A 26,307-nucleotide genomic window follows, 5' to 3' on the forward strand; every position below is an offset into this window, starting at 1 on the left:
GGGCAGCACTTGTGGGGGTCTCAAGCAGCTTGCTGGGTTTCTTTGGGTCCGGGGAGTATTTAAGAGGTCACAGAGGACAAATCCAGCCCACGATGCATTGCCTAGTGATTATACTGGTGACGATGTCTGTCTGAGATAGCCTGTCCGTTAAGCGACAAGAGGAGTAGGGACTACAAATCTCTCCATTTTAAAGATGAGAGTGGAAACAGGCTGTCACTGGACTAGGACCACCTGCCAAGTACCGGACAGGCACTTATATATGAAGTGTCTGACAGGGTGATGATTTATTGATGCTTACAGATAGAAATTATTGGTGTTTCATGCATACCTGTTACATTCAGATTTCTTTTCATCCTCACGCTATGTTACTGTTCTTTCAGCCAACTTCAGGACAAACAAGATGAAGATCTTGAGGTGAAATGGCACACAGAGCATCCTCCTACTGTAGTTTAGGGGAGGTTGCCATGACTCCACGGAGATGATGGAGAAGGGAGGCAGGAGCAGGCATGTCAATTCAGACAGACGGCCAACTTGCTGGAGTTCAGATCCTACTGTGGTTTAAGGACTTTTAAATAAGTATTACAAAGGGCAAGCATAGACGAAAGCAAGAGGCTAGAAACGCAATGTGCACTCCCTGTCGAAGCAAAACTTTCCTTCTCTCTGAGGGATCTGACTGAGGAAGACTGGCAGGCAAGGCGTCGCATCAGCTCCATGATCTCAGCTCACTTGGGTCCAATTCCACCCTAGAGAGAATACGAGAGACTGAACCCAAGGCAGGCCTCTCCTGGCCTAGGGACTTCGGCCCAAGGCCTGCAGTTAGATGGGACCAGGATAACAGGGTGGATGGAAGGGCTAAGAAATGAATAGACTAGCAGAGCTGAGAATAAACAGCCTGGCTCTTAGCCTCCCACGTACGTCCCTAAACCACAAGTCTTGCTCATTAACGAATGAGCACATGCTGATAGGCTACCAAAGCAAATCCGTATACTTTTTATGATAAAACCCAGCGATATTTGCAGACTCTTTATGATAGTCTCTAGCTTTGGGAGGAGGGGGATAAAAAAAAAACATGTAATGGCAGATAAAACTGTGAAGTTTTTTTTCCTTTTTTTTTTTTCCTGTGAGAGATGTAGAGACAATAATTTAAAAATAGGAAATGCTTCTTTGGAGATGAAGCACACTGGAAAGGCCTAAGATCCAGGTCGGATGGACCCATAAGTGGACCAACATGTCAAATGTGCACAGAGGGTCGACAAGAAAACGTAGCCCAGGAGAAAATCTGGTGGGTTGTTGGGACATCATGAGGGTCTTGAGGGAAAAAGAGGTGGCAAGCAGTTAGTCTTCAGCAAATGTAACTTTTCTTTTCTTTTCTTTTCTTTTTTGTTTTTTGTTTTTTTCGAGACAGGGTTTCTCTGTAGCTTTGGAGACTGTCCTGGAACTCACTTTGTAGACCAGGCTGGCCTCGAACTCACAGAGATCCGCCTGCCTCTGCCTCCTGAGTGCTGGGATTAAAGGCGTGCACCACCAACGCCCAGCTCAGCAAATGTAACTTTTAAAAAGGCAGATATCAGCATCAGCCTAGGGGCACAGCACACCACTGCTAGGAATTTTTCCTGTAAGATTTAGGGTATGGTTCAGACAGCAGGACTGGTCCTAGAACAAGAGAATCAAACCCAGCCCTCACTCCCAGAATCAAACTGCGCTACAAGCATAATTCCCAGAAGCGTGATTTAGTGCAGAGGGCCACCCCAAATCTTCAATAGAGGCCTGAAGATGCTGCACAGGGCTGCATGCTACCACGGGGAAACAGACGGCATGCCCAGGAATGCTAACACCAAGTGGAGGCAAGCTTTTTCCTGGGGTACTTCTGATATCCTGGGCTGTAGCTGCAAAACAGTGCTCCAGATGTGGAGCTAGACATTTTAAATATACAGTAACACTTAATCTTTATATGCCCCTGTGAGATAACTTTAGTGACGCTAGACATTTTAAATATACAGTAACACTTAATCTTTATATGCCCCTGTGACATAACTTTAGTGGCACTAGCTTTACAGAGGTGAATATATAAGGTTAAATGGTTTAGTCAACAGCTAGTAAGAGTCTAGGTGTCACCTGATGTGTCTTACCCCAAGGCCATCACTGCAATGAATTAAATTAGGGCTCTCTCTTGACCTGAGTAAGTAAGAGCCAAGCTCTTTTTAGATAAAAATGCATTTATTCTAAGCACTTTGGTCAAGCAATCTCATTTTATAGCGAGGTCTTTCCATTGTGTGCAGACCAGGATTGCTTGTGAGGAACTTTCCAAGTGGGAGTGGGCTTTGTCACACCTGGGTTTCGATCCTGCCATCGCTGCTGGCCAGGTAAAGCACCAAGGACATTGCTCAGAAGTGAAGGACACTGTAACCTCTCAACAAAGCTGTCCTAACACTAAATGATGGTATAACTTTCCCGGCCTTAAAGCCTGAGCAGCGCGGTTTGTGCTCAATAAATAAGAGTCCTCTTAATTTCTCTTGCCTTGTCTCTCCTGTTTCCATGGTTGCATCACTTACATATCATCCACCCATCTCCTCATTCTCAGCCTGTCTTGATTTACAGACCAGAGTAGTCCACAGTTTCCCACAGCCTTCTCCTCCCACCCTCCCTGCTATAGTTCCTGTCTGGGATGTCCCTGCAGCCCACGCCTTAAGGAAACCTTAGTCTGCTGGGGTGCTGCTGGAGCTGGGGGACTCTCCCAGGTGAGGCCCAGAGGGAGGGTCGGGTCATCAGGGCACGGCTGGTTCTCTCCTTGGTTTCTGGCTCCTGTGATGTGAACAGTTCTCCAGCATGTACTCCTGCCTTGGTGCACCGTAAGCCAAAGCTGCGTCCCAGTGGTCATGGACTGACTTTTTAATCTGCGAGCCAAAGCAAACCCTTTTCCCTTGAGAGACGGTTGTCTCAGACATTGGGTTTCAGTAGTGGAAAGGTGCTTGCCCTCGTCAGTCTGTCGTCCGCAGAAGCACACTGGAGGTGCCAGTGTGTGTGCTACTTTTTCTTGATAGACACGGGACTTGGGTTCAAAGAGAGCACTTCTGTTTGGTGTGTTAGGATGTGAAACCAGAAGATGCTGGCAGCCTCGGCTCCTGCAGCCACATCCGCTGCTGCTCGAGAACAGCAGGACCCAGGGGCCTGAACTGCACAGCTCGGCATGGTCCGTTTAGGAAAGGGAGGGACGTATGCGTAGGAGACCAGAACGAACTGACGCGAGGCGGCTTCTCCATTCCTCATTTGAGTGACAAGTGGCTATCAAGGCACGTAAGATAAAGGGAGACAGGGTTAGAGCAGCAGTTCTCAACCTGTGGGTCACGACCCCTTTGGAGGTCAAATGACCCTTTCTTTGTTTTGTTTTTTTCTTTTTTTTTTTAATTTAAATTAGAATCAAGCTTGCTTCACAGGTCAATCCCAGCTCCCTCCCCTTCACCCCCAACCAGGACCCCTGAGCCCCCCATCCAATCCCCACTCGGATCCCCAGGGAGTCAAGTGACCTTTCACAGCGTCACCTAAAACCATCAGAAAACGCAGATATTTACATTATGACTCGTAAGAGTAGCAAAATTACAGTTACGAAGTGGCAGCGAAAATAATTTTATGGTTGGGGGGGTCACCACGGCATGAGGATTTGTATTAAAGTGTTGAAGTGTTAGGAAGGTTGAGAGCCACTGACAGTTTGAGAACCACTGGTCTAGAGTAGGAAAGCAGCCCAGATCAGTTGATTGTGAATTGCTTTTGGTGAGTTGAACTAGTCCTCTGACATCGTCCCAGGAGATGTGATGGTCAGTGGTCCCGGTGAGCTAACACCAGAAGTCGGCCTGGCTGGCGTCCCCGTTGCTCAGTGCTCAGGTCCAGACCCCATGGTGCAGCATGTCCTCACAGGCTCACATTGACCTCTGTCATACTCTGCTTCCCATGCCTTCTCCTAAAATTAATCATGTATCTTGTTCAAAAACTCCTGGTTCCCCTTATATCCAGAAAACATCCTTAAGGCACAACTCTAATGTTCTTTTCTTCCTGTGGCCCTTCCTGATGTGTGGGGCAAAGATAGCTCCTTCTTCCCTCACAGCATGTGCTGTCCTTGGCCAGGGTCTAATCTGCTTAGCAGCCACCATCCTGCCCTGGATCTGCAGTGCCCCCCCCCAGGTCTCCTGTCCTGGTCACCCTCCCACCAAGAGCTGGTCATGGGAGTTGGCATGTAATAGCCAGTGGTCCTTTGTTGGATTAATAGGAAAACAAGAAGACATACTAAATTAGCAATGCCTCACATCACAAATGGAGCACATTTACTATAGTTTAAAAAGCACATGTCACTTAAAAAACGAATCTCAGTAGGATACAGTGATGTTGATCATAGGGTTTGCTTTGAGGTAGAACCAGGAGCAGAGGGAAGGCAGGCATTTTCTGCCATGTGACCTCTTGAATAACCCATGCAGGGGTTACCTCACGTACTCCAAACTAGTCCGATTTCATGTGTACATGCAAAGGACTTCATGACAACCGGTTTCATAGGTTTGCTTTTATTTTTTGAAATATTCAGTGTACTGGTAGAGTCTATGTTATGTCTATGTTGTCTTTTGTCACCAATATTGGCCTTCACCTGGGGCTCACTGGTGATGCCCAAGGGGACAGAGGAACACCCACAAAATTATTTAAAAAACAAACAAACCCTTCAAGCTTTTAAGGGCTGTCTGAAGAGTCTCTTCTCTCACTCTCCCTCCTTTTCTACATTCAAGACCACAAAGAGCTAGCTGACCGGGTGACAAAGAAAATATCTGAAAACCAATACAAGGGGGTTTCCGTTCCTGCGGGGCTGTGCTCCTGTGTCCTTCGAAGCCTGGGGTGTGACGGTGCTTTAGACCTGCCAAGGCTTGGTGTACACACATGCCAGTGTGTAAGCTTAGCGACCTTTGTGTACTGTCATTGGAGTCGCAGTACACCTGAATGCTCAATGTCAGCATGCTTCGTGATGCTTACGTCTGTCTGAATCCTATATGAGGCAGCCTAAGCATATCTTTCACTACAGATTCTGTCTGAGTGCCACTCTGCCCTCTAGGCCTAAGCATATTGAGGATATTTCTAATATGTGTGAATCCAAAGAAGAAACTGTACTGTAATAGAGATCCAGGCATGAAGCCCAGCAAAACTAGCTGCATAGTTGAATCTTACTTGGCAAAATAGAGACAATATTCTTGACCTCATAACTCCCTCACAACAATTGAAAATAAGGACTAAATTATATGATTTTTAAAGCACCTATCACATAATGAGAATTTAACAAATGTTAGTTATCTGCCCACTGCCCTGAATAACTTCAAAGTTTATCTCTACCACAGATGTTATTCTATAGTGAAGTCCAAGTCCAAAGATTTGAAAAGTCCTAGTGTGGGATTCGATAGGATGTAATTCATGTCTGGGGGAGGGGGTTACACACACACACATACACACACTCACATGTACACACACATTCACACACTCATGCACACTCAGACACTCACACATACACACTCACTCACTCACACATACACCCATTCACTCACACACACACACTCACACAGAGACACACACTCACACATACACACACACACAATTTTCCTTATTGAGAACTTCTTGTTTGTCATGACAACTGTTTCTTTAGGTTAAAAATCTTCCAGCATTTGGATTTCTTCATATAGTCACTTTTATTATCTTTTATAAAATAGTGTTTAAAATGTTACATCAGGATAATTCACACACACACACACACACACACAGACCCTGAAAAACTAACACCCTTCACTCTAAGGAGGATAAACATCCAGGAATCTTATGCTTACTCCCCCATAGCAAAAGCTCCTGAGCCATAAGTCCAACTTAAAGTTAGGGTCCTGGGCCGTAACTTTAAAGACTTTGTCTCAAGGTGGCAGAGACAACCTCCCCTGCTGTCTTTCCCTGTGGCATTTTAAAGCATGTTAATCCAGCTCGCTCATGAAACTCTGCAGCAGGAATCATTGTCCACTGGGCTATTGTGGGCGGGCCGGACTGGTTTTAACTGAGCAGAGGAAGTTAATTATCCAGTGTTTTAGTTGGCTCTAGAAATGAATAACCAGTTCTCGCTGCTCTCCATCTCGCCACATTGTAGGGTGGCATGGGGGATGGGAAATCGCTCATCAGAATCTGCGGGGGCGGGGGGGGAGTTGCTGGGACTGCCCTGATCTGTTCCCCAGGTTGTTTGAACCAGTTCAAGAGCAGTTAAACAAGGTTATGTAACGGACATGTGATGTAGCCCAAAATAGTGACTGCAAGCATGGGCTACTGTTGCTGGGCAGTTGTCAGCTGAAAAAAAAATTCCCTCCAGCAGGACAACAAATGAACTCTCAAAAACGAAAATGAGATTCAAGGAAAAAAGTTAATTTTAAAAAGGACCTAGTGAAATTGCCTTTCTTATGTTGAAAGGGAATTCTCGTTTTGAAAAAGAGGACTGTTGCTCCTGAGGTCTGGCCATTTCAGGGTACCCACGGTGGCTAAGTGGGAGGCTTCCTAATGAGTTTGGGGCCACGCTTTCACTCTTGGTTCCCACATTTTAGTGAAACACTCCACCAGCCCGATCCGCAGACTTCCTGACATTGGATGAATAACAAATTATTAAGCAAGAATTATTAATCTTTCAACTCAATGATATATCTTAAGTATTAAACCACCTTGTAAATTGCTGTCTTTTTAGTTAATCTCCTTTGTAGCCTTAAGGTAGGAAAAGAAAATTATGCTTGCTTCACATAACACAATAAACATTTAAACTAGTATAAAGGAAAGCAAGATTTGTGGTGAAATTGGACAAGGTTGTTGTTTTTCCAAAGGACAGCACAAACGACTAGAGAAAGGGTTTAGACCGTGCCTCAGCTGTAAAGAGGCTTGCTACCATAACGTTTGGCTTCCCGCAGTGGCCCGAGGCTGTGGGCCCCTCCCTGCCTTTCAGTGACCTCCACATATGGAACTGGACGGACAGAAGCAGAGGACATTGCAGGACACCATGGCAGAGCTTAGGTTCAGCAAAAATGTCCCACTGCTCCAGTGTGACTCTGGGGATTCTCCTAATGTCTAAGAGACCTACCTCATAAATAGTGCTGAATTTCCCCACCCAGACTCTGGGCAGACTGAATGACAAAGGAGTGCTTGTGGAAGAGAAAATTCCAACCTTTTGAGAGGGCTAAGTAAGCTGAAGGAGATGACTTTGTGGTGAGAGCGAAAAGAATCTGCAATCTGAGCCTGGGAACAAGACACGGGCATGGGCTCTGCTGGGTCAGGGCAGACCTTCCCAGAACCCAGGAGGCTGAGTGCCTGCCTGCTCTCGGGACAGCTTTCTCCATGGAGGCAAGTTAGGGGCAGAGGCAAGCAGGCCAGATACCCTTGCGAATCTCCCCATCAGAGAAGACCCAGCAGAGGTACAAAGGCCCGAGGTGTGACATCACGCAGCTTCTTCACGCCGAAAGGAAACATGAACAGCGTAGTGCGAGTGTTCCCACCTCCAGGGTTCCGTTTGAGGTCCCAGCACTGCAGTGCTGCAGGACCAGCCTCGGCTTCCCTGGGTGTAAGGTGTAATCGTGTACTTTTTCTGATGCGTGTAGTTTGGGCCCTTTGTCCATGTTGAGTGGCCCCAGTCTCCTGCTTGGCTAAGTGTTTGCTCACAGGGTCTAATCCAAGTGCCCCCAACTCCATGAATCTACCCATGAGGATTCCAAACGGTGTTTGTAGCTGTTGACCTTGGCATTGGAGCTGCTAGAACCTGGGGCTTCTTATGTCTAATGTCCCCTGGAAATGTCAGTGTTTTTCTTTATTAAAGTGTACTACCCTCCTTAGAACCATGCTTGTGGAGGAACAGTGAGGCAGGCTGGACATGATAGGCCCAAGGTGTGAATCCCTAGATATTACTGAATACAGAATGAGCTCATCCAGCAGAGCCCCTTCCTGAAATCAGAGGGAAGAGATGTCACGTGTGCGGAACTTTAACTGGGGTCAAATGGCAGGAAGGTTCAGGTTGCACACCCTTCTACCCATTTGTCATTTAAGATGTCTTCAAGTTGGGTGTGGATGATTCAATATCACATTCCTTATCTGAATATGCCACTAACTTCTCAAGTTTTCATGTTGTTAAAAGAAGTCACATCATATATTGTCATCCATATCAATAATAGTAGCAGTAAGATCCCAAAAGCCAAAGCACCAATAAAAATAAGCTAGAGTTACTGGGGCCGATGCCTCCGGTCCAATCTGTAGCTGTTGCTTCTGAAACAGAAGCAGGAGGTTTGCTGAGCCTCTGTGTTTTCCCTGCCCAGCTCCCTCCCGTGTGCCCGCAGGGCTCACGGCAGCAGTAACCTTGCTGCTTCCAGTCTTGGCTTTGAGAGCACAACTCATACAGGACCTTGAAAGATGTAAACAGAACAGTGCCAGGATTGGATCTGGGGTTCAGAGGGTCACTGTACTAAGGAAATCTTACAACAGATACACCTCTGTGGAGGCTCATGGCCCAGAGGGCTCAGACTGTCCAGAAGAGCTCCTCCTGGGACACTGTCAACAGAAGATAGCCCTCTCCATACTCATTTCCACCAGAGAAGCTCTCTGTCTCTCTCTGTCTCTCTCTGTCTCTTTCTCTGTCTGTGTGTGTGTGTGTGTGTGTGTGTGTGTGTGTGTGTGTGTGTGTGTGTACCCAGGGTCTTATAAAAGAATACATTTTTAAGTTGTTTTTGTTTGCTTTTGAGACAGGCTCTTTCTGTAGACTTGACTGTCCTGGAACTCACTGTGTAGACATGGCTAGCCTCAGACTCAAAGGGGTCTTGCCTCCCAAGTGCTGAGATTAACAACATGTGCCATCATGCCCGGCTAAGATGTTTTTAAGCGTAAGAAGCATTTGATGTAGAAGTGGTGCATCGTGGAGACGGGTGGTCCGATTCCAGGGTTAGTCGTGGCAATAAGTAATACTAGATGACAACATCTGGAATGAAGATAGTTGGAGAGGATGCAACAGTAATACTAGATGACAACATCTGGAATGAAGATAGTTAGAGAGGATGCAACAGGACGGGTGCACATATGAACTGTGACGTCATACCCACAAGTTGCACATGCTGAAGTCAGGCAAAATGCCAGCACAGAGAAGGAAAGTGGACCCAAAGTCCCTCCCCAACCAAGAAGCTGTTTGCAGGTGGCGCCTGCTGGGAGAGGGAGCTTCACTTCTCTTGAATGGAGTGACTCTGGGTCTGTCAACCATATTCCAGGGCAGGTCTGTCCCCAGGAGTAGCTGGCTGACACAAAAGGTTCCCTTTCTATGTGCTTTATTTTGGTTTGGTTTGACGTGGTTTTCCCCTTAAATTTCTTTTTTATTTAAGAGGAAAAAAAAACATGAAGTTGAATACATTGCGGGGTAAGTGTCTGGGAGAAACTCGGGGAAGGGAAATTATATAAACAAAACATAGGTATGAAATTGTATGTGAACATTTTAAAAAATAAATTTAAAATAATAGCGACTTTTAAAGATAATAGCTGGAATGATGACAGCAACAGTAACTATGACTACCATTCATTAAACCCCTGTGTGTGTCATCCACTGGGTCAAGTGGCCTCTGTGGCGTTCTGATCTGAGGACAGGTCATCAGGTAGCCCGTGCATAGTCCATGTAGCAGATCAGGAAGTGGAATGCAAATTAATGTCTCTGCAGTCTGTTTATGCAGCAAAGCTTCACACTTCTGTGCCTTAGACGTTGACCCAAGAGAACCTGAACTAATGAGAGAAGGTTCTAGTGGAGATGACTGGACGCAGGAAAATCTCAGGGGGAGGAATCCTGGGGGGCATTTTTACCAATCAAAGATAGAAATGGTACAGATGAGGGATCGTATGAGGCAATGATGGTTCTGAGGGTCCCATAACTGTAGCTTTACAATTGTAAAGAACTGTAAAGAGAATTCAAAAGTTTGAGGAGGTCTTCCAGACAGATAGGGACGTTATATTGGTTTGTGAGCAGAGTGGGGTTAGCTTTGAAGACACTGAGGAAACTGTTGCACGTGTGAGTCTGAGATCCAGGGGAATGTTGACCGGTCTCTGTTACTGTGATGAGATACCAGAGATAAATCCGTGTAGGGGAGGAAAGCTCAGCTTTGGACTCAGGTTTTGAGTGATGTCAACCTGTGGGGCCCGTGGCAAAGGAGAAAGGCATGGTTGGAAAGCGAGGTAGGGAACATGAGATGAGGAGGAGGAAAGAGACTGGGATTCCAATATCCCACTCCAAATTCAGTCCTCAGTGACCTAGCTTCCTCTCACTAGGCTCCGCCTTTGGAAGGTTTTACCACCTCCCGGGGAATGTGTGAGCTGTGGACCCAGCCTGGTGGGTCCTACCACAGAAAGAGACTTACCCCTAGAGCTTGTCAGGCTCTGGTCATCCAGTTACCTCCGCACAAGCAGATTGCTGCTCCGTGCTCCTGCCGGCCAGCCTGCCTGAGCAGTTGCCTCCAGGCACTTAAAGATGTCCCCCACCTCCCTTTGAACAAATTCTTTGTTTGAGTTGTGCTGCTCACCTGTTCTCCCCATGCTTCCCCTTCTAAACATTTTCTAGGGCTCGGGTGTTTTCCTTCCTTTTTTAAATTAACGTATGCATAGCAGATTCCATTGTGACATTTTCATATATGCCATCCATTGTACTTTACAATCATGGTCACACTGGTACCCTACCCCTTCCTGACTGGTCCCCTTCATAAAGGCCTCCCTCTCCACCCTCATATGGCCATCTCTATAAAGTCACATGATATCAATGCCTTATGACTGACTCCTTTCGACATCTCCGAACTCCTGACCCTCCAGAATGTAAAGTCTTGGGGGTGATGGATAGGCAGCATTTTGACTCCTTCAACCCTGCCTTGAAAATCCTTGGGCTGGGGGTTTGGCTCACTGGTAGAGAGCGTGTCTGGATGACAGGAGACCCTTGGGTTGGGTCCCTAGAGCATGTATTATGCATATTTCTTGTGAGCACACACACACACACACACACACACACTTGTTGACTGGCGTTGAATCAAGGCTGCAGATGGGTTTTGAATCCCAGAACCTCCTCCTGGAGCCATCTGTGAATACCTGCTCTCCTCACCTTTGCTCCACTGGTTTGTGTGACCACAAGGGACTCAGCATGTGACCTCGCATACTCTCTAACTTTAAAAGGCACTGAGTAATGTCAGCTCATGGACAGTTGATGCTCAATAACAACAATGAGGAAGTCATTCCTCTCTAGACGCCTCCAGGCCCTGGGCCCTCATCCCGTTCTTAGCTGAGCTTCGGACAGGTGGGAGGGTTTGACTTTTGTCTTCTGTTTACTTTTAGGATATAGTCTAACTCTCTTACTTCCTTGTTGGCTTTTGGAAGAAACTAAATCTTGAAGATGGGATCAGAAATGAGTAGTGTTTGTGTCAAGCGGGACCTTTTCACCTAAGGTCATTGTGATTCTCTGCCCTACAGCGAGTGTCCTGCTCACTTCTAATTAAGAGTGGACTGTCATTTCTGTTTTCTCACTTGGGGGGAGGGGAATGAACTAACCAAAGTAATAAGTGGCAACACTACTAATATTATTTAATTAGTTTAATTTTTCATTTTTTTTCACTCTTTACTTCAGGCCAGATTTTGTGCTTCTTTTTTATGCATTTTTGTTTGAATCCATACCACAGGTTACCAGCTTGGCACCGGTGTCTCCATTTTATAGTTTGGGGGCCAGAACTCTGAGTGTAAAGCACCCTGAATGTGGCTTTCAGTTCCTCTGGGGCTGAATCAGCCTCTGAGTCCACAGGCTCCAGCTAAGCCGTTTTCTTCCTGCTCTCCTCATAGCCTTCCATCTTCTGCCTTCTCTGTTTTTGTGTTATCAAGTCTCTAAGACCCTCAGGTCCCTGGATCTGCCTTTCTCATTTGGCACCAGGTCAGGATTTTGTATTTTTGTATTTTTAAAAAATGCCAAAGATAACTTTTGTTGCTTTCGGGAATTTTTGAAACAATGTTTACACTTTAAACATTTCCCAAATTACCCTACAGTTAAAAGCAATGTTATAGTTTGAAGCAATACAGAAATAACAAAGGCTTGCACTTGTTGTTTTTGAACTCAGCTGTGTGATTTCTTTGATTTCTTTTTTGAGCAAGCTCGAGTGCTGGTTTTCCAGTCAGCCTTTGAATTTCTCTCGGCCACGATTGCTGATGTCAGCACCTTGGTGTTCCATCCAGATTGCCTCTCACCTTGGAAGCCTCTGGAACTCCGACTGCCTGCCTTTCCTCCCAAACGCTACCACAGCCTGGGGCAGCACACACTGCGCAGGTTCTCCTGGGAGACCAGCAGTTGCCGTTAACACTCAGCCACAGAAAGCTACTCCTGCCTCACTGACTGTATGGAAAATCCACAGAACTCCTCTCCTTCCTCCCTCTTTCCCTCCTCCTTCCTTCTTCCTTCTTCCCTTCCTTCCCTCTTTCCTCTCTCTTTCCTCCCTTCCTTCTTCACTTCTCTCTTTCCCTCCCTCCTCCCTCCCTCCTTCCTCCCTTCTCCCTCCCTCCTCTGTCCTTCCTTTAAACAAACAAAGAACTTTAAGCAAAGTTTCCTATTCTCTAGGCTGACCTAGACTTGCCATAAAGAGGAAACTGTCTTTGGATTTCTGCTCTCTTTGTCTTTACCTCCCAAATGCTAGGATGAACCTCCATACTTCCTCAGAGCTCATTTCATTATTGGACACAGTATGGAGGGGGAGCTCATGGTAGCATGACGGGAATGGAGCAAAAACATGTTCGTATCTGTGGGTCCTTTGTAAGCCAGATACTTAGGAGTCTTGAGTGAGCATGCTTTACTATGGGTCTGCGTCTACACAGCACACTGCATAAACTTGCAAGTCCCATGTGCTGTATGCACACATTAGCCTAATGATAATTAGAAAGCTACAGGACATTTGCATGCCCCTGTAAACTTTTAAATTGTTTGCCTTGTAATTGTAGAAATTCTTGAGTATGCAGGTATATTAGTGTATTGGTACTGATGAAACAAGTAGGATTTCAAACTTCATTGGAAATCCTGGGTTTCAGTATTTATTGAAATAACATACTGACTTTTAGGTCTCCCTCAACAAAGGAGTGAATTTTACCCACTGGTTACTCTTAGTAATACTCAACAAAATTTTAAAAATTAAAACAAACAAAAAAACCCTCACTGTGTAAATAGCCCTCGACTTTATAAAAATTAATTCGGAAAAAAATCATTAAGCTGAAATGTTGGCCGCTTCCACGAGAACTTCCATTCCAGAGACTGTATTCCATGCCTCCCCTTCCCTCACTGTCCCCACACCACCCTGTGAGCCTCTGGCTCTTCATGTCATCAGGCCCCCTTGGGACGGGACAGGACAGGACCAGTGCACTGGCCCTGAACAAGGACTGAGCTAGATTTCCTGAGTCAGAATCTGCACTCTCACCTTGGGGCTCGCAAGCTGCTCTGTGATGTCTGGAGAGAGAAGAAATCATCCATTTCTAGCTCCTGCAGTGGCCTAACATGAATCAATGCAGAAACAACTGGTTTGGATTTTCCTGGGTTGTTTGTCTCTTCTTGTCCTCTATTATCTCATGAATTTTTAATTTGGGGTTCAGTTTCTCTTTTCTTCTAGTTTCTACAGGTAGAGTCTTAGATCTTTAATTTTATACCTTTCTAATATAAGAATATGCAGCTAAAAGTATTCTTACTAAGTGCGGCTTTAGTTGGATTCAAGTGTTTGTTGAACATTCACTGTTACTGAATTTAAAATATTCAAGCCGGAGCCGGGCGGTCGTGGCGCACGCCTTTAATCCCAGCACTCAGGAGGCAGAGGCAGGCAGATCTTTGTGAGTTCGAGGCCAGGCTGGACCAACAGCCTCCAAAACAATACAGAGAACCCCTGTCTCGTAAATACAAAAAAAATTCAGTTGTTTATCATGTGTTTTATTTTATTTTCAATCATATGGAACTCTTATTTTTTGAGTGTATGTTTTGGTTATGAGTGCCTTTACATTGTGTGCATAAATTCAGTCCTTTCACAATTCTATGTCAGAATTTCCTACATGTGCTTGAGACAAAATATGTATATTGTGCAGTTGGGCCACTCAGATGGGGATGAATGAAAGTTTTTAAATAATAGTGTTCAACTCCGGTAAATACTCCTGACTGTCTAGACAGTAGCTGCTTTCCTGGGTGCTGATAGTTTTTATATTGACTGTGTGTGTGTGTGTGTGTGTGTGTGTGTGTGTGTGTGTGTGTGTGTGTATACATAATATTCTGTTATTATGTGTCTATTTGGGGTTGTTATAATTCCAGTTTGGTCAGCATAAAATTATATTACATCTCTCTAGCAATACTCTGTTTTAATATCTTCTTTGTCTGATTTTAATATAGTCATATCAGCATTCTTACTCTTACTATTTACATTGTAGATCTATTTTTCTACCTTTAATCTATAATCTCTCAGTATTTTTATGTTTAGAATACACCTTAGCACATATTGCATCTTGCTTTTAAACTAGTCCACCAACTTTGACTATCAAATATTTAGAGCATTTACATTTAATGAAATTTATGCTTGGATTATATCCTTTACTTTTTTTGTTTTTTGGTTTTTTGGTTTTTTGCTTCCCATGCTGATTGTTTACCTTTTTTTCCTTTTATTTCTCTTTTTGGATTGATTTATTCCAGTATTCTCTCAACTGTCTCTTAAACTGCATTCCTTATTGTTTTTATGGTGTGGTATGGTATATTGCTCAGTGGGCATCAAATTTATGGTTATGTGAAACACAGGTTTCAATACCCCATCTCAGAACTTTGAAAAAAGGACAGTGAATATAAAGTCCTGATAAGTTCTTAGGTGATGTGTATATAACAGACAACAAAGATTGAGAACCACTGCTAAAGGTAATATATGTATGTGCACACACATTTATATCTGTGTGTACAACTATATACAGTATATACATATATCCTAATTACCTTAGACTACCTACAATCCATCTATATATTCAAAAATAACACCCAAAACTTACAGTAGTGGATTTTTATACCCCATTTTATAGGTTATTCTTAGAACTGTCTTGACAGGTATTTTGTATATGTGTATTTTGAAAATCTCACAATGTGTTTTTATTATTTTTATAAAATCTTCCCATGTACTTACTATTTTCAACTCTAATTTTTTTCTGTGTGCCCAAATTTCCATTTGGCATTAGTTTTCTTAAGCATGAAGAGCTTTGTTTTTTATTTCCTACAACACAATTGTGCCACTGACAAATATTCTTAGCTCTCATTTATCCAAAGGGGGGAAAATCTTCATTTCTCCTTGATTTGGATAACTACTTTTAAAACTCAAGATTGACAATTGTCTCAGCACAGCATCTTTTTGGCCTCAGGTGTTTGTAAAACACATTTTTAGTTAGTTCTTTGAGAATCTCTTACATTGTAGTTTGATTATATTAACCACCCACCTTCAACTATCCCCCCCCCACGTCTACCCTCTGCCCATCTCCTACGACTCAACTTTGTGTCTTCATTAAAAAACACAGACCGTTGGTGCTGGCTATATACCTTGGGAATGTGGCCATTCACTGCAGCGTGGTCAACTTCCCAGGGGCCACATCTTAAAGAAAACTAACTCTCCTCTCCCAGCAGCTGTCGAAAATAGTTACTACTCAGCCTTGTTCCTCCTGTGCGAGGTAGTTTCCCCACCATATCCAACTGCATTTATGAGTTTTGTCTTTATATTCGTACTCCAGACATTTGACTGTGCCATGCCTCAGTTACTTTGTTTCTGTTTATCTTTTGACATTAAAAAATTAAATTAGGATATCTTCACATATTCCTGATCCATCCTTTCCTTGGTTCTGGGACTCTACACATGAATTAAATAATTTGGGCCAGCAGTCCACACACTACTGATGTTTCGTTCGCTCATTTTAAATTATTTCCTCCTTGTGCTTTTGAACAGTTTCTGCCTGTATTTATTTCGTCTCATTGATGCATTCTTGCTGAACGCCAGTCTCCTGATAATTCTTCGCGGTAACTTAACTGCTGCACATGTCACTTCCGTTTCCACCCGTTTCGCCTGTGTGTCTGTCTGTGCTGCTTGCTGGCTCTGCATCATTGGCTCTCATTTCTTTTCCCCTGTAGTCATCCTTTTTTTTTTATCACATCCTAACTCGCAGGTGCTTCTAATTCCAGCCTGTAGGTCCTTTACGAAGGCCTTTCGCTGACGGTTCTTTCCTGTTTATGGTGGCTCATATTTTTCTGTTCATATATTGTTATACATTGTTATCATAGCCTGCTTATTCTGAAGAGTCTGTACTTTGCTATGTTTTCTGTTTTCCTGAAAGATGAATTTTAATCTAGTTGTCAATTAAATCACTGGCAATCACCTTGAACCTGTAGTTACTTTGTTTTGTTTGCTTTTCACTTTGGGGGAATCTATTCTGCCCCAAGTGTGGGGTACAGTATCTCTTTGCAGGGCATGAACCTTTGGCGTTTCAAAGGAAAGCCAGAAGGCTTTGTGTCTCCTAGTTTTGTGGGATTTGAGCACTGTTCCTCTTTGGCGGGCAGCTACGGAGCTTCCTGCTCGCCTAGTTCAGGCTTCAGCTGTGCTTTACACCGAGTTGATGCGTCGTGATCATTTCTGGGGTCTCTCACCTACCTTTCATGTACCCTGCCGTCCCGTATCTCCATCTTTTACCACAGTCTCAAAGCCTGTCTTTTCTCTTTAACATTAAGGCCTCCCCACCCCCCTTGGTTTTGTCGTTTCTAGCCATCTTGTACTAGGGGGATCATATGGCTGGGGGTGGGGGTAGTCCTCCACAGGACCTCGCCTAGAGGGTTTCTCTTTTCGGTAGTAATTTTCCTCCAGTGTCTCCCTGCATTTGGTCACTCCTAGGTATCTGTAAATTTTTTTTTAGCCCAATGCTTTGCTGAAAAGTTTATAAGTATGTGCAGGAGGCCTAAGCTGCTTTAAGCTGTTATGTCATTGCTCAAATGTAGAATTACCCTCATAATTGATATGCAACTGAATAAAAAAAAAATCAAACTTTTTTTCCTTAGCCATTGAGGTTTCTTTTTTTAAGCCAGAATTACTCCCCTGGCTCTCTGTATGCCGACTAGTACACAGCTACTTATTTTCATATGGGATCTCTGGACTTTTATGGGGACCTCAAACAGTGGCCACTATTTCCACTCTACTACCCTGTCACATGATCTTAAGATTTATCTTTCTGAAGCATGGATCAGGACCCGACGTCCTGGAAGCAGGAATCGCAATAGCGTCCCAGGACCTGCTTAGTGACTGCTGAGTCCCTTAGCTGTCATTCCTGGCCACCACCGTCTTCTCAGGATTCTGATTGTCTGCCAGTCTTAGTATTTCTGTCAAAATTATTTATTGCACATAGCCTACGACATGACTTCTTCAGGATTAGCTAGCTACCTTAGCGCTAAGAGAGCACAGGCTTTCAGAAGGGAAATTAATGGGCTTGAAATCATCCAGCTGCATTCTCAATTTTAGCCTGTTCTTGTTTGGCGACTAAGGGATGAGACACAAACCACACATTTGTGTGAGTACAATTCGGATTTTCAGTGTTAGAACTAAAGAGATGGCTTAGTGGTTAAGAGCACCGGGTGGTCTTCCCAAGAACCCAGGCCCATTCCCAACAACCACCAGATAGTTCACACACAGCTGTAATTCCAGTTACAAAAGATCTAATACTGTCCTCTGACCTCCCCAGGTACCGTGGATCTGCATGGAGCACAAGTAGATATGCAGGCAAAACCCACATACATTTTTTAAATTATAATAAAAATGTACTGCTCTTTAATGTTTGCACAACTAGAAAGTATGTAACAGAATTGTCTGGCATCTGTTATAAGATGCCTGCAGAAGAATCCCGCAATTCTCCTGTTCTGTGTGACAGAGGGAACACAGCCCTGGAAGGAAACCATTCTGCAGTTGTCATAGGATCCTGCATCTTTAAAGGATGCTGATCATCAATTCATCCTGGCCTTTGAAAGCCATTCATCCTCAAAAGAACAACCAGAGGATGCCTTCCGTGCGCACGGAAGATGGAGACCATTTCTGGCTTATTCGTATATACCAATGAGGGTTGTTTACATTTATCACCAATCTACAGAAATGAAAAGAAATTTGCACCCCATGAGACCAATGCCGTATGCAAACATCTTGTAGCCGCAAGTCCCTGGTGAATGGAAATAAATCAAAATTACACTTCATTATTTCTTTAGACTTTAAAGTTGACTCAATTCGTCGTGAGTTACAGATGGACCTGTGGCTGGGCGTTCACTCTCGTACGACCTGAAAGGCACAGAGTGCCAGTTGCCAATGGAAATTCTGCCTAATAAAGCAAGTGCGCTTTATCCAAAGTTCCATCGTTTATTATTTCCAAAGAGCATTTTCCACGTGCTGTCAGACCACCAGCAAATTATATTGCCAGCTGCTCTTTAGACAGCCCTCTGGCCTCGAGGGAGACCCGCACCACCAGGCCTTTTGAATTTCCCTTTGATTCTGCATTTCATCGCTGCTGATTCTAGCTTCTGTTTCTCCCTCTGGAGTAGTGACAATTGCCTGGCATGTGCAGTAGGCGTGTCCTACCGCTCCAGTATCGTTTTAAGTGATTCACTGTATTAAGAGATGCACGTTATTTGTGTTGGATACTTACCATGATTAGAAATTATCAGTCAAGGGGACATGATAGTGCTGAGCTGAAGAAAGGAGTCTAACCTAACCTACCTGTCCACTGTGTGAGAGCAATCAGTGAGACACTGTATTCACTTGTGTTCATGAGTTGCCCCCAGACCTCTCTGTAGTCTGTGCTCACCTACGGCACAATCTCACTCTGCCTCATGACTTATACAACAGCCTGAGCTGACAGCATGCCAGGCCCAGACTTCTTCTCACTCCATACCTGGATGTCTACCTGCCAACACCTTTACTTGGAAGCATCTGACCTGCCCAAGACTGAGATGGGGTAACTCCCCACAAGCACCTAGTCCCTGCCATCTTCCCATTGTAATTGAAGGCAGTTCATTTTTCTAGTTGGTTAGCCTAGTCTCCAGTGAGACATCTCTTCAGGATTCCTCTAGAATCTGGTCAGGCTTTCTGTTTCTGCAGAGATACGCTGTGGCCAAAAAGCTACTTGGGGGAGGAAAGGGTTATTTACACTCCCATACCACTGTTCATCCCTGAAGGAAGTCAGGACAGGAACTCAACAGGGCAGGATCCAGGAGGCAGGAGCTGATGCAGAGGCCATGGAGGGTGCTGCTCACTGGCTTGCTGCCCATGGCTTGCTCAGCCTGCTTACAGACCCCAGAATCACCAGCCCAGGGATGGCACTGCCCACAACAGGCTGGAACCGCCTCCATCAATCACTAATGAAGAAAATGACTCACAGCCGGATCTTATGGAGGCATTTTCTCAACTGAGATTCCCTCCTTTCAGATAACTCTGGCCTGACAAGGGCACGTAAGACCTGTCAGCAAAATGGGCTTGGAACGTTAAGCTGCAATCCTTGCTTATCATGTGTGATGGAAATACATATCACACGCAGCCATTAACAAATCAAATAGCGGGAGGGCATGGCTCTTCTTCCTATGTAACAATCTGTGAGCCCTACAGCGTCAGCACAGGGAAGGCCTAGCGGCGGTAAGTCGCCAGTCTCTTGCCTCTGTTATCTGTAAACCTGTTTGCCCCCACTGTGTTGAAGAAGAAATGTCCAAGTAGGAAAGGAGAAAGAGCCCTATTCTGATTATACTTGCTAGTGTTCTGTTCTAGTCTGGTAGTTGTTGTCTTAACACACTTTTTTTTTATTATTAAATCAGGGCAACACAACTATTTATGTGCTGGAAGGAATGACTGCATCATTGATAAGATTCGGCGAAAGAACTGTCCTGCCTGCAGACTCCAGAAATGTCTTCAAGCTGGTATGAATTTGGGAGGTAAGTGTTGTGGGCTTAGTGTGGTGTGCGCTGTGGACTCCTCATTCTGCCAGAAGCAAAGGTGGGGGGAGGGGTAATGTGAAGCAAAATGTCTAAAGATCCACAAAACAAAGTTCTGTTTTCGCAGGGAAGTATTTCCTGGCTGGAATTAAAAGGAGATGGCTGTAGTTTGCTAAGTTTCAAGAACTGGATCGTTAGCCAAAACCCAAACAAAAAATATTGCCTTTGTGCATAAAATTATGAATTACACTTGTCATCTCTACGATTGTCATCTCTGTATCTTTTGATGATAGCATGTGACATATAGGAATGTATTCTTAATGCCAAGAGTAACACATGTAAGAAAAAAAAAAACACTGTAAAGTAGTAGTAGCTCACTAAAAGAAGTAGAAAGAATTAAGAACTTAGAACCAACACTTTTACAACATTAATAAAACCAAGTTAGGTTTCTATGCATGAATACAGACTTATCTCCACAATGATGTTCAGCAAAAACAAATTAACATTGCAAAGTAGGGTATTCCATACCATGGATTTTATATCTATTTTAGAAAAACAACATACAACAGTTCCATGAGCCTTAGAATTTTAAGTTACATTTGAACCCTGTGTTGTGTGCCTGTTACATATCTAAAAGAAATAAAATATTAGAAAAATATAATAAAGTACAACTTCATTCTCCTTTTGTCTTGGTGAATGGATTTGCTCCTGACTAGTGTGACATGGCTGCCTATGTGACAGAGAATCTCTTAGGAGTCAAAGGAAGATGATGTTGGCTAGGAAAGATGGTGAAGATGAGAGCATGTCAGAGGGCCTTATCAAGAGCTCAGAAACAATGGCACCTATGATGAGGACAGAAACCTCTGTTCTGCCCCTCCTAGCCTTGTAACCTCAGATACGCTACCCCTAGCCTGTGCCTAGCAGCCTTACCTTCTGCCTGTTGAACAATGGAGTGGGTGAACCTCCAGCCTCCAAATAATGACATCAAGACTATTATTAATCCTGGAAGTTTGGCTTTTAGCTCTTATAACTTAAATAAACCTGTTTCTAATGATATGCCATGTGGCGTTTTACCTCTCTTATATCTCACTGTTATCTTTTGCATGCCTAGATTCATCTGAAATTCCTTTCTCTTCCCGGAAGTCCCACCTAACCTCCCCTGCCTAGCTATTAGACATTCACCTCTTTATGAAACCAGTCAAAATAAAATAGTGACACATTTTCACACAATGTAATAAAAAATATTCTGCAACAGTCCCCCTTTTGTCTAAGTAAAAGGGAAAGGTTTTATCTCTAACATAGTAAAACTATGTACAATAAGAAAAATTATCAGGTAAGAATTACATTCATTTAGCAACAGGTATCAAAGTTTTGTCTACTTTTCTGTGGAGGATAAGGAAAAATTACTTTCAATCCCCCTCCCAATATTACTGCTACTACAATCTCTTTCCTTTAAATACGTAGACAAATTATTACTTCCTTGTGTCTGTGGGGCTCTGGGTCCACGGTTCTATTGTGTTGTGGTAATTTTTGTTATCATTACTAATTATACTTTGTAATTATATAGTATATTTTAAAGATAGATAAATAACTAGGAAACAAACTTGTTATTGAAATAATATTTAAAGTCTAGACATTTCCATATCTACCTTAGACTGTTTTCATACAAGAAAATCTTTTAAATGAATCTTCAGTTACAACTTTAATAAATCCTACATTTGAAAATACTAACCTGAAAAAAATACTGCAAAAAATTATATTCACAATGTCCAGTCCATTTGTATTTTGTAAATTCTGAGAAAATCTGTCCTATCTTGGTGAAACCAAAGTTTTTTACTTAATTCGATTTCTACCATAACATGTATTACCATCCTACAAATATCATTTTAAACCTTAAAACATTTCCTTAGGTAAACAACTTAAGCTTTTATGTCTCTCAACCTTATACACTTTATACCTCTTTTGTGAGTTTCTGTTCTGAATTTCGTAACAGGGGAAACTGTATAACTATTTAGTCTTCAACTCTACCAGAGACTCAAGAAGGATAAAAATACTACCTGAATAAACAGGAAGTGCAGAGCCAACAGCTTCCAAATCTATAGAAATGACAGGAAAAGCTGGCTGCCTGGACAGTCACCCTGGGTTCTTCTGCAACGTTGGGGCATCCAGCTTCTGGCTACAGACCTAGAATGTATGATAGACGTTTCTGTGAAGCAGGAATTTTTGAAGGACTGTCCTACCATGTACTGGCAAAGTTCAGCAGTCACCGTCTTTTGTGTACTGCCTGTCCAATATGGATAGGATAGTGTCAGTAGTTGAGGCAAGGGAAGTTTCTTGCCCAGTGGTGTACTTTGTCACAATAGAAGCAAACTCCTTCAATTCCCATCATCCTTTTCTGAAGTAGATTGGGGATGCCAGGAACAGACATGCCTCACTGTCATGAAAAGCCTTACGTTATTAAAACATCTTAAATGCCATATTCTGTAGGTCTCTGAAGGGTTTGAAGACAACTTATCTATCTAACCCATTTGACTTTGAAAACATACCTAACATGGCTATGAGTTTGATTGTTAGGGATGACTAACTTCCAACCTACATTTCTTAATTATCCTAAATAGCTTTCAAGAACTAAAACTATACCAGGTGGTGGTGGTGCATGCCTTTAATCCCAGCACTCAGGAGGCAGAGGCAGGCAGATCTCTGTGAGTTCGAGGCCAGGCTGAACCGACAGCCTCCAAAACAATACAGAGAAACTCTGTTTCATAAAAACCAAATAAAAAAAAAGAACTAAAACTATATGTTACATTTTTAAATGAGTCGCATAGGTACAATGCTTTAAACAAGAGTAGAAACATATACAGTATGTTATAACAAAAATAAATTTAAATTTGTATCAGTATACAAAAATCCATACCAATATAAAAATATTTGATGTCACAGTTGCTTTTTAGTTTAAAAATAAATTCTATAATCTATGAGTTTATACCATCATTCCTGAATGCAGTGCCTTACACTGCTCAGTCATCCTGACAACTGGTTATTCTATCACTCCTATATCCTCACTTCTTCATACTTTCAAAAAAGACCCCTGAATCTGATCTCCTTTGCTTAGTTTCCTCTCTGACCACAACCAATAACAACTTGCAGCCAAACCCCCCCCATGATGATAACCATCCATAATCCACTGAATGATCCAAAACCACTCACCCCACCTCTTGTGAATGTGGGCTTTGTATTCTGTAGACTGCTTCCTGTTGTCTGGAGAGGTGGCATCTTTAGGGGACACTGAAGAAATCAAGATAATGGTCAAGTCCTAGGAGAACTAGCTGTGGTCCAGTCTCAGTGTGATGGGAAAGAACAGAACTTATCTGGATTGTAGCTGGAGAGTCAATGAGACTGGACCATCTCACCTAGCAACTTTGAAGTTGTTCTGGATGTAGATTTTTTGAGGAAACTGTATCTCGGGCATTCTGAGAGGCTGGATCACCTGGGCTACTTGTCTTCACTGACGACTGGTCCTTTTTTCTGAAAATACACATTTAAAAGTAGCATTAATACAAGTGTAGAATGTGTGGTATGTATAAATTAATTAAAGATGATTCTCTGGTCTGTGTTTGAGCAGATAAAAGGCATCTGTCAACTTTATAAGTTCATTTGGACTGCATAGATAAACTATAATATAAACCTCTATCCATGCCACATGAAAGGATAATAAGTCATGAGGACTACAGCCAACATGATTTATCATGTCTCATTCAGTCACAGAGCTGTTCCCATGTAAAGAGATCAGGCTATATTCACCTATCTTGGAGTTTTTCTGGTTTATTCTTTCCTGCCTGCAACCAAGATTTTCAGGAGGTCTCCTCCAGTCAAATCTGATTTTTATTAATTTTGAAGAAATCTATAGCTTTCTGTGTCCTGTGGAAATAAGAACATAACCTCTTCCCCAATGCAACACATTTCCTGACTTCCATTCTAAGGTTAAGACATCCTTAGAATATATAGGATGGTTTAATTCAGTAGTTTTTTTCCACAATCTAATATCTCTCAGTAGTATTTGTCCTTCACTCATCAATGTTCAAAAAATTCAGTCAACAAATCACCATACAGGACCCAGACAGCATGAGCATTTCCCATCCTTACATGGTTTATCCTTTTTATATTACTTTACTCTTTCTTTAAAGACTATTATTTTAAAACCATTTATATTTTTCTATGAGTGTCTATACCATATAAGAACATTTTCAAGCATACTGTATCTGCATCCATTTAGAGGATTTCTTGACCTGGATCTGGCTTGTTTGTTTGTATATGCATTGTTTCTTTGACCTCATGAGCCAAACCTTAAACAGTTAGGTAGTGGCTAGGTTACCCACTGCTCAGCTCAGCTTAGCACATGGTTCTGGTGGCTGGTTCTGCCCCCTTTGGATCCCTGAAAGTCAGGTCTTGTGCCTACAGGCCCTGCCTGGAGCCTGTGTCTCTGCCCAAGCTCTGGGAAGTTTTTTTCTAGTGCCAAGAAGCTTGGCTGAACAGCGGGGCCTCATAAAGGAGCAGCACCTCTGTATGCCTCCAACCCCAAGCCTACCCAGGAGGAAGCCATGTCTGACTTGAATCCAGAACTTTTGTCAGCTGTCTCAGGCCCTCTGTGGATTTATGTGCCATGCGTTGGGCACCAAATGTAGTTGGTCTTTCTCATCAAACATACTCTGATCACCAGTCCCAAAATAATGACACAGAGATTTATTATTAATTATGAAAGCTTGATCTTTAGCTTAGGATTGTTCCCAAATAGCTCCTAATAACTTAACCTGTTTCTTTTAATCTACATTCTGCCATGTGTTGCTTTTGTTTTTGTTTTGCTGTTGTTGTTTTGTTTTGTTTTTTACCTCTTCCATTTGATACATCCAACTTGCTCCACATTTCTCTAGCATCTTGCATGCACACATACCTAGATTCATCCATAGTTCCTCTCACTGCCCAGAAGTCCCACCTAACCTCTCCTGCCTAGCTACTGGCCATTCAGCTCTTTGTTAAACCAATCATAATAAAACAGTGACCCATTTTCACATAGTGTGATCAAATATCCCACAACTGATAAGCATAACTGTGGACTGGGTTGTGGCAACTAATTGACTAAGTGAGTAAATTCACAGTGAGAAGGAAGTGGTCACTCTGTGAGCTTCCTGGGTGCTGAAAGTGTCGGTCAGTTCTCTGGTACTGTAGCACACTACTAAAACAATAAGCTTGTAAAGATGAAAGGTTTGTTTGGGCTCACAGTTGTGCAGCTTTCAGTTTATGGTTGTACTTTTGAGGTGTGGTGAGGTCATGGCAGTGGCATGAGGTGAAACCATGGCAACAAAAAGAAAGAAGGTGTCTGAGACCCAGATTCGGAAGACCCCCTGCTGCAACCTACCTCTTAGAGATCCTACCGCTTCCCTGACCACCGTGGCTGGGACCAAGTCTCCAATGGGGAGCTTCTTATCAGGAGACCTAATGACATAGCAGTAGCAAAAGCAGCTCCTGGAAAGCAATATTTAAATGTTTGGGACTATTTTTAAATTCCACCGAAGGATAGTTTCATTTCTGTGTATTTTTAATTCCTTTATCCCTAGTGACATCCTAGTATCCCATAGGTCCATGTTGAATAAATGAATGACTTCCATTTCCAGTGGCTTCTGTGCATTGTAAAGATGAAAGAACTCCCCCACACAAACAAGGTTCGTGTGGGTATCTTTATAGGGAGAGTAAATAAATACAGGAGATGACGTTGCCTGGGACAGCTTTTCCTGCACACTGGTGTGATGTTTGACTTTCAATTTCTTCTGAGCTATGAACTTGTTCTCACTTGAATGTGATTATTCCTGGAAACAGTAGAACGCAACTGTTTCTTTCTCATGGATTCCTGCTCTAAGTAGGTAAGAGAGTTTCAGAGAAAACCCCTCCCTGCCTATGGTGGCATTAGAAAGGACAGGAAACAGTGCTGGGATATTGTCCAAGACACCTTGGTTCTCACCCCAAAGGCCTCAGTGTATACAACTGCCACACTTCAGGGTGAAACAGGCTTTTTCTTTTGGGCCACTAACCAGCTCCCAAATCATGACACAGAGACTTCTTAGCTATGAATGATCCGCCTTACCTTAGGCATGCTTCTTGCTAGTTCTTATTACTTAACCTGTGTCTCTCCATCTTTGTTTTGCCACAGGACTTTTTTTTACCTTTATTTCCTTCTTTCTGTATATCTTACTTTTCTGCTTCCTCCAGTGTCTGGCTGGCAGCTGCCTGACTTCTGGCCCTGG

The 26,307-nt window shown here is 43.2% G+C and overlaps 1 protein-coding gene across 5 annotated transcripts in view; it reads left to right on the forward strand.

The window, feature by feature from the left end:
• Nr3c2 (nuclear receptor subfamily 3 group C member 2) overlaps positions 1 to 26,307 on the forward strand; it is a 332,360-nt gene that overhangs the window by 205,664 nt on the left and 100,389 nt on the right. For all 5 annotated transcript variants that reach the window (XM_040734819.1, XM_040734820.1, XM_013118894.3 and 2 more), the window contains one exon: positions 19,895 to 20,011. In XM_040734819.1, the coding sequence (XP_040590753.1) occupies positions 19,895 to 20,011 (117 nt within the window). The remainder of the gene's footprint in view (positions 1 to 19,894; positions 20,012 to 26,307) is intronic.

Source organism: Mesocricetus auratus, unplaced genomic scaffold (assembly GCF_017639785.1).
Source record: "Mesocricetus auratus isolate SY011 unplaced genomic scaffold, BCM_Maur_2.0 Super-Scaffold_100041, whole genome shotgun sequence".
Lineage (NCBI taxonomy): Eukaryota > Metazoa > Chordata > Mammalia > Rodentia > Cricetidae > Mesocricetus > Mesocricetus auratus.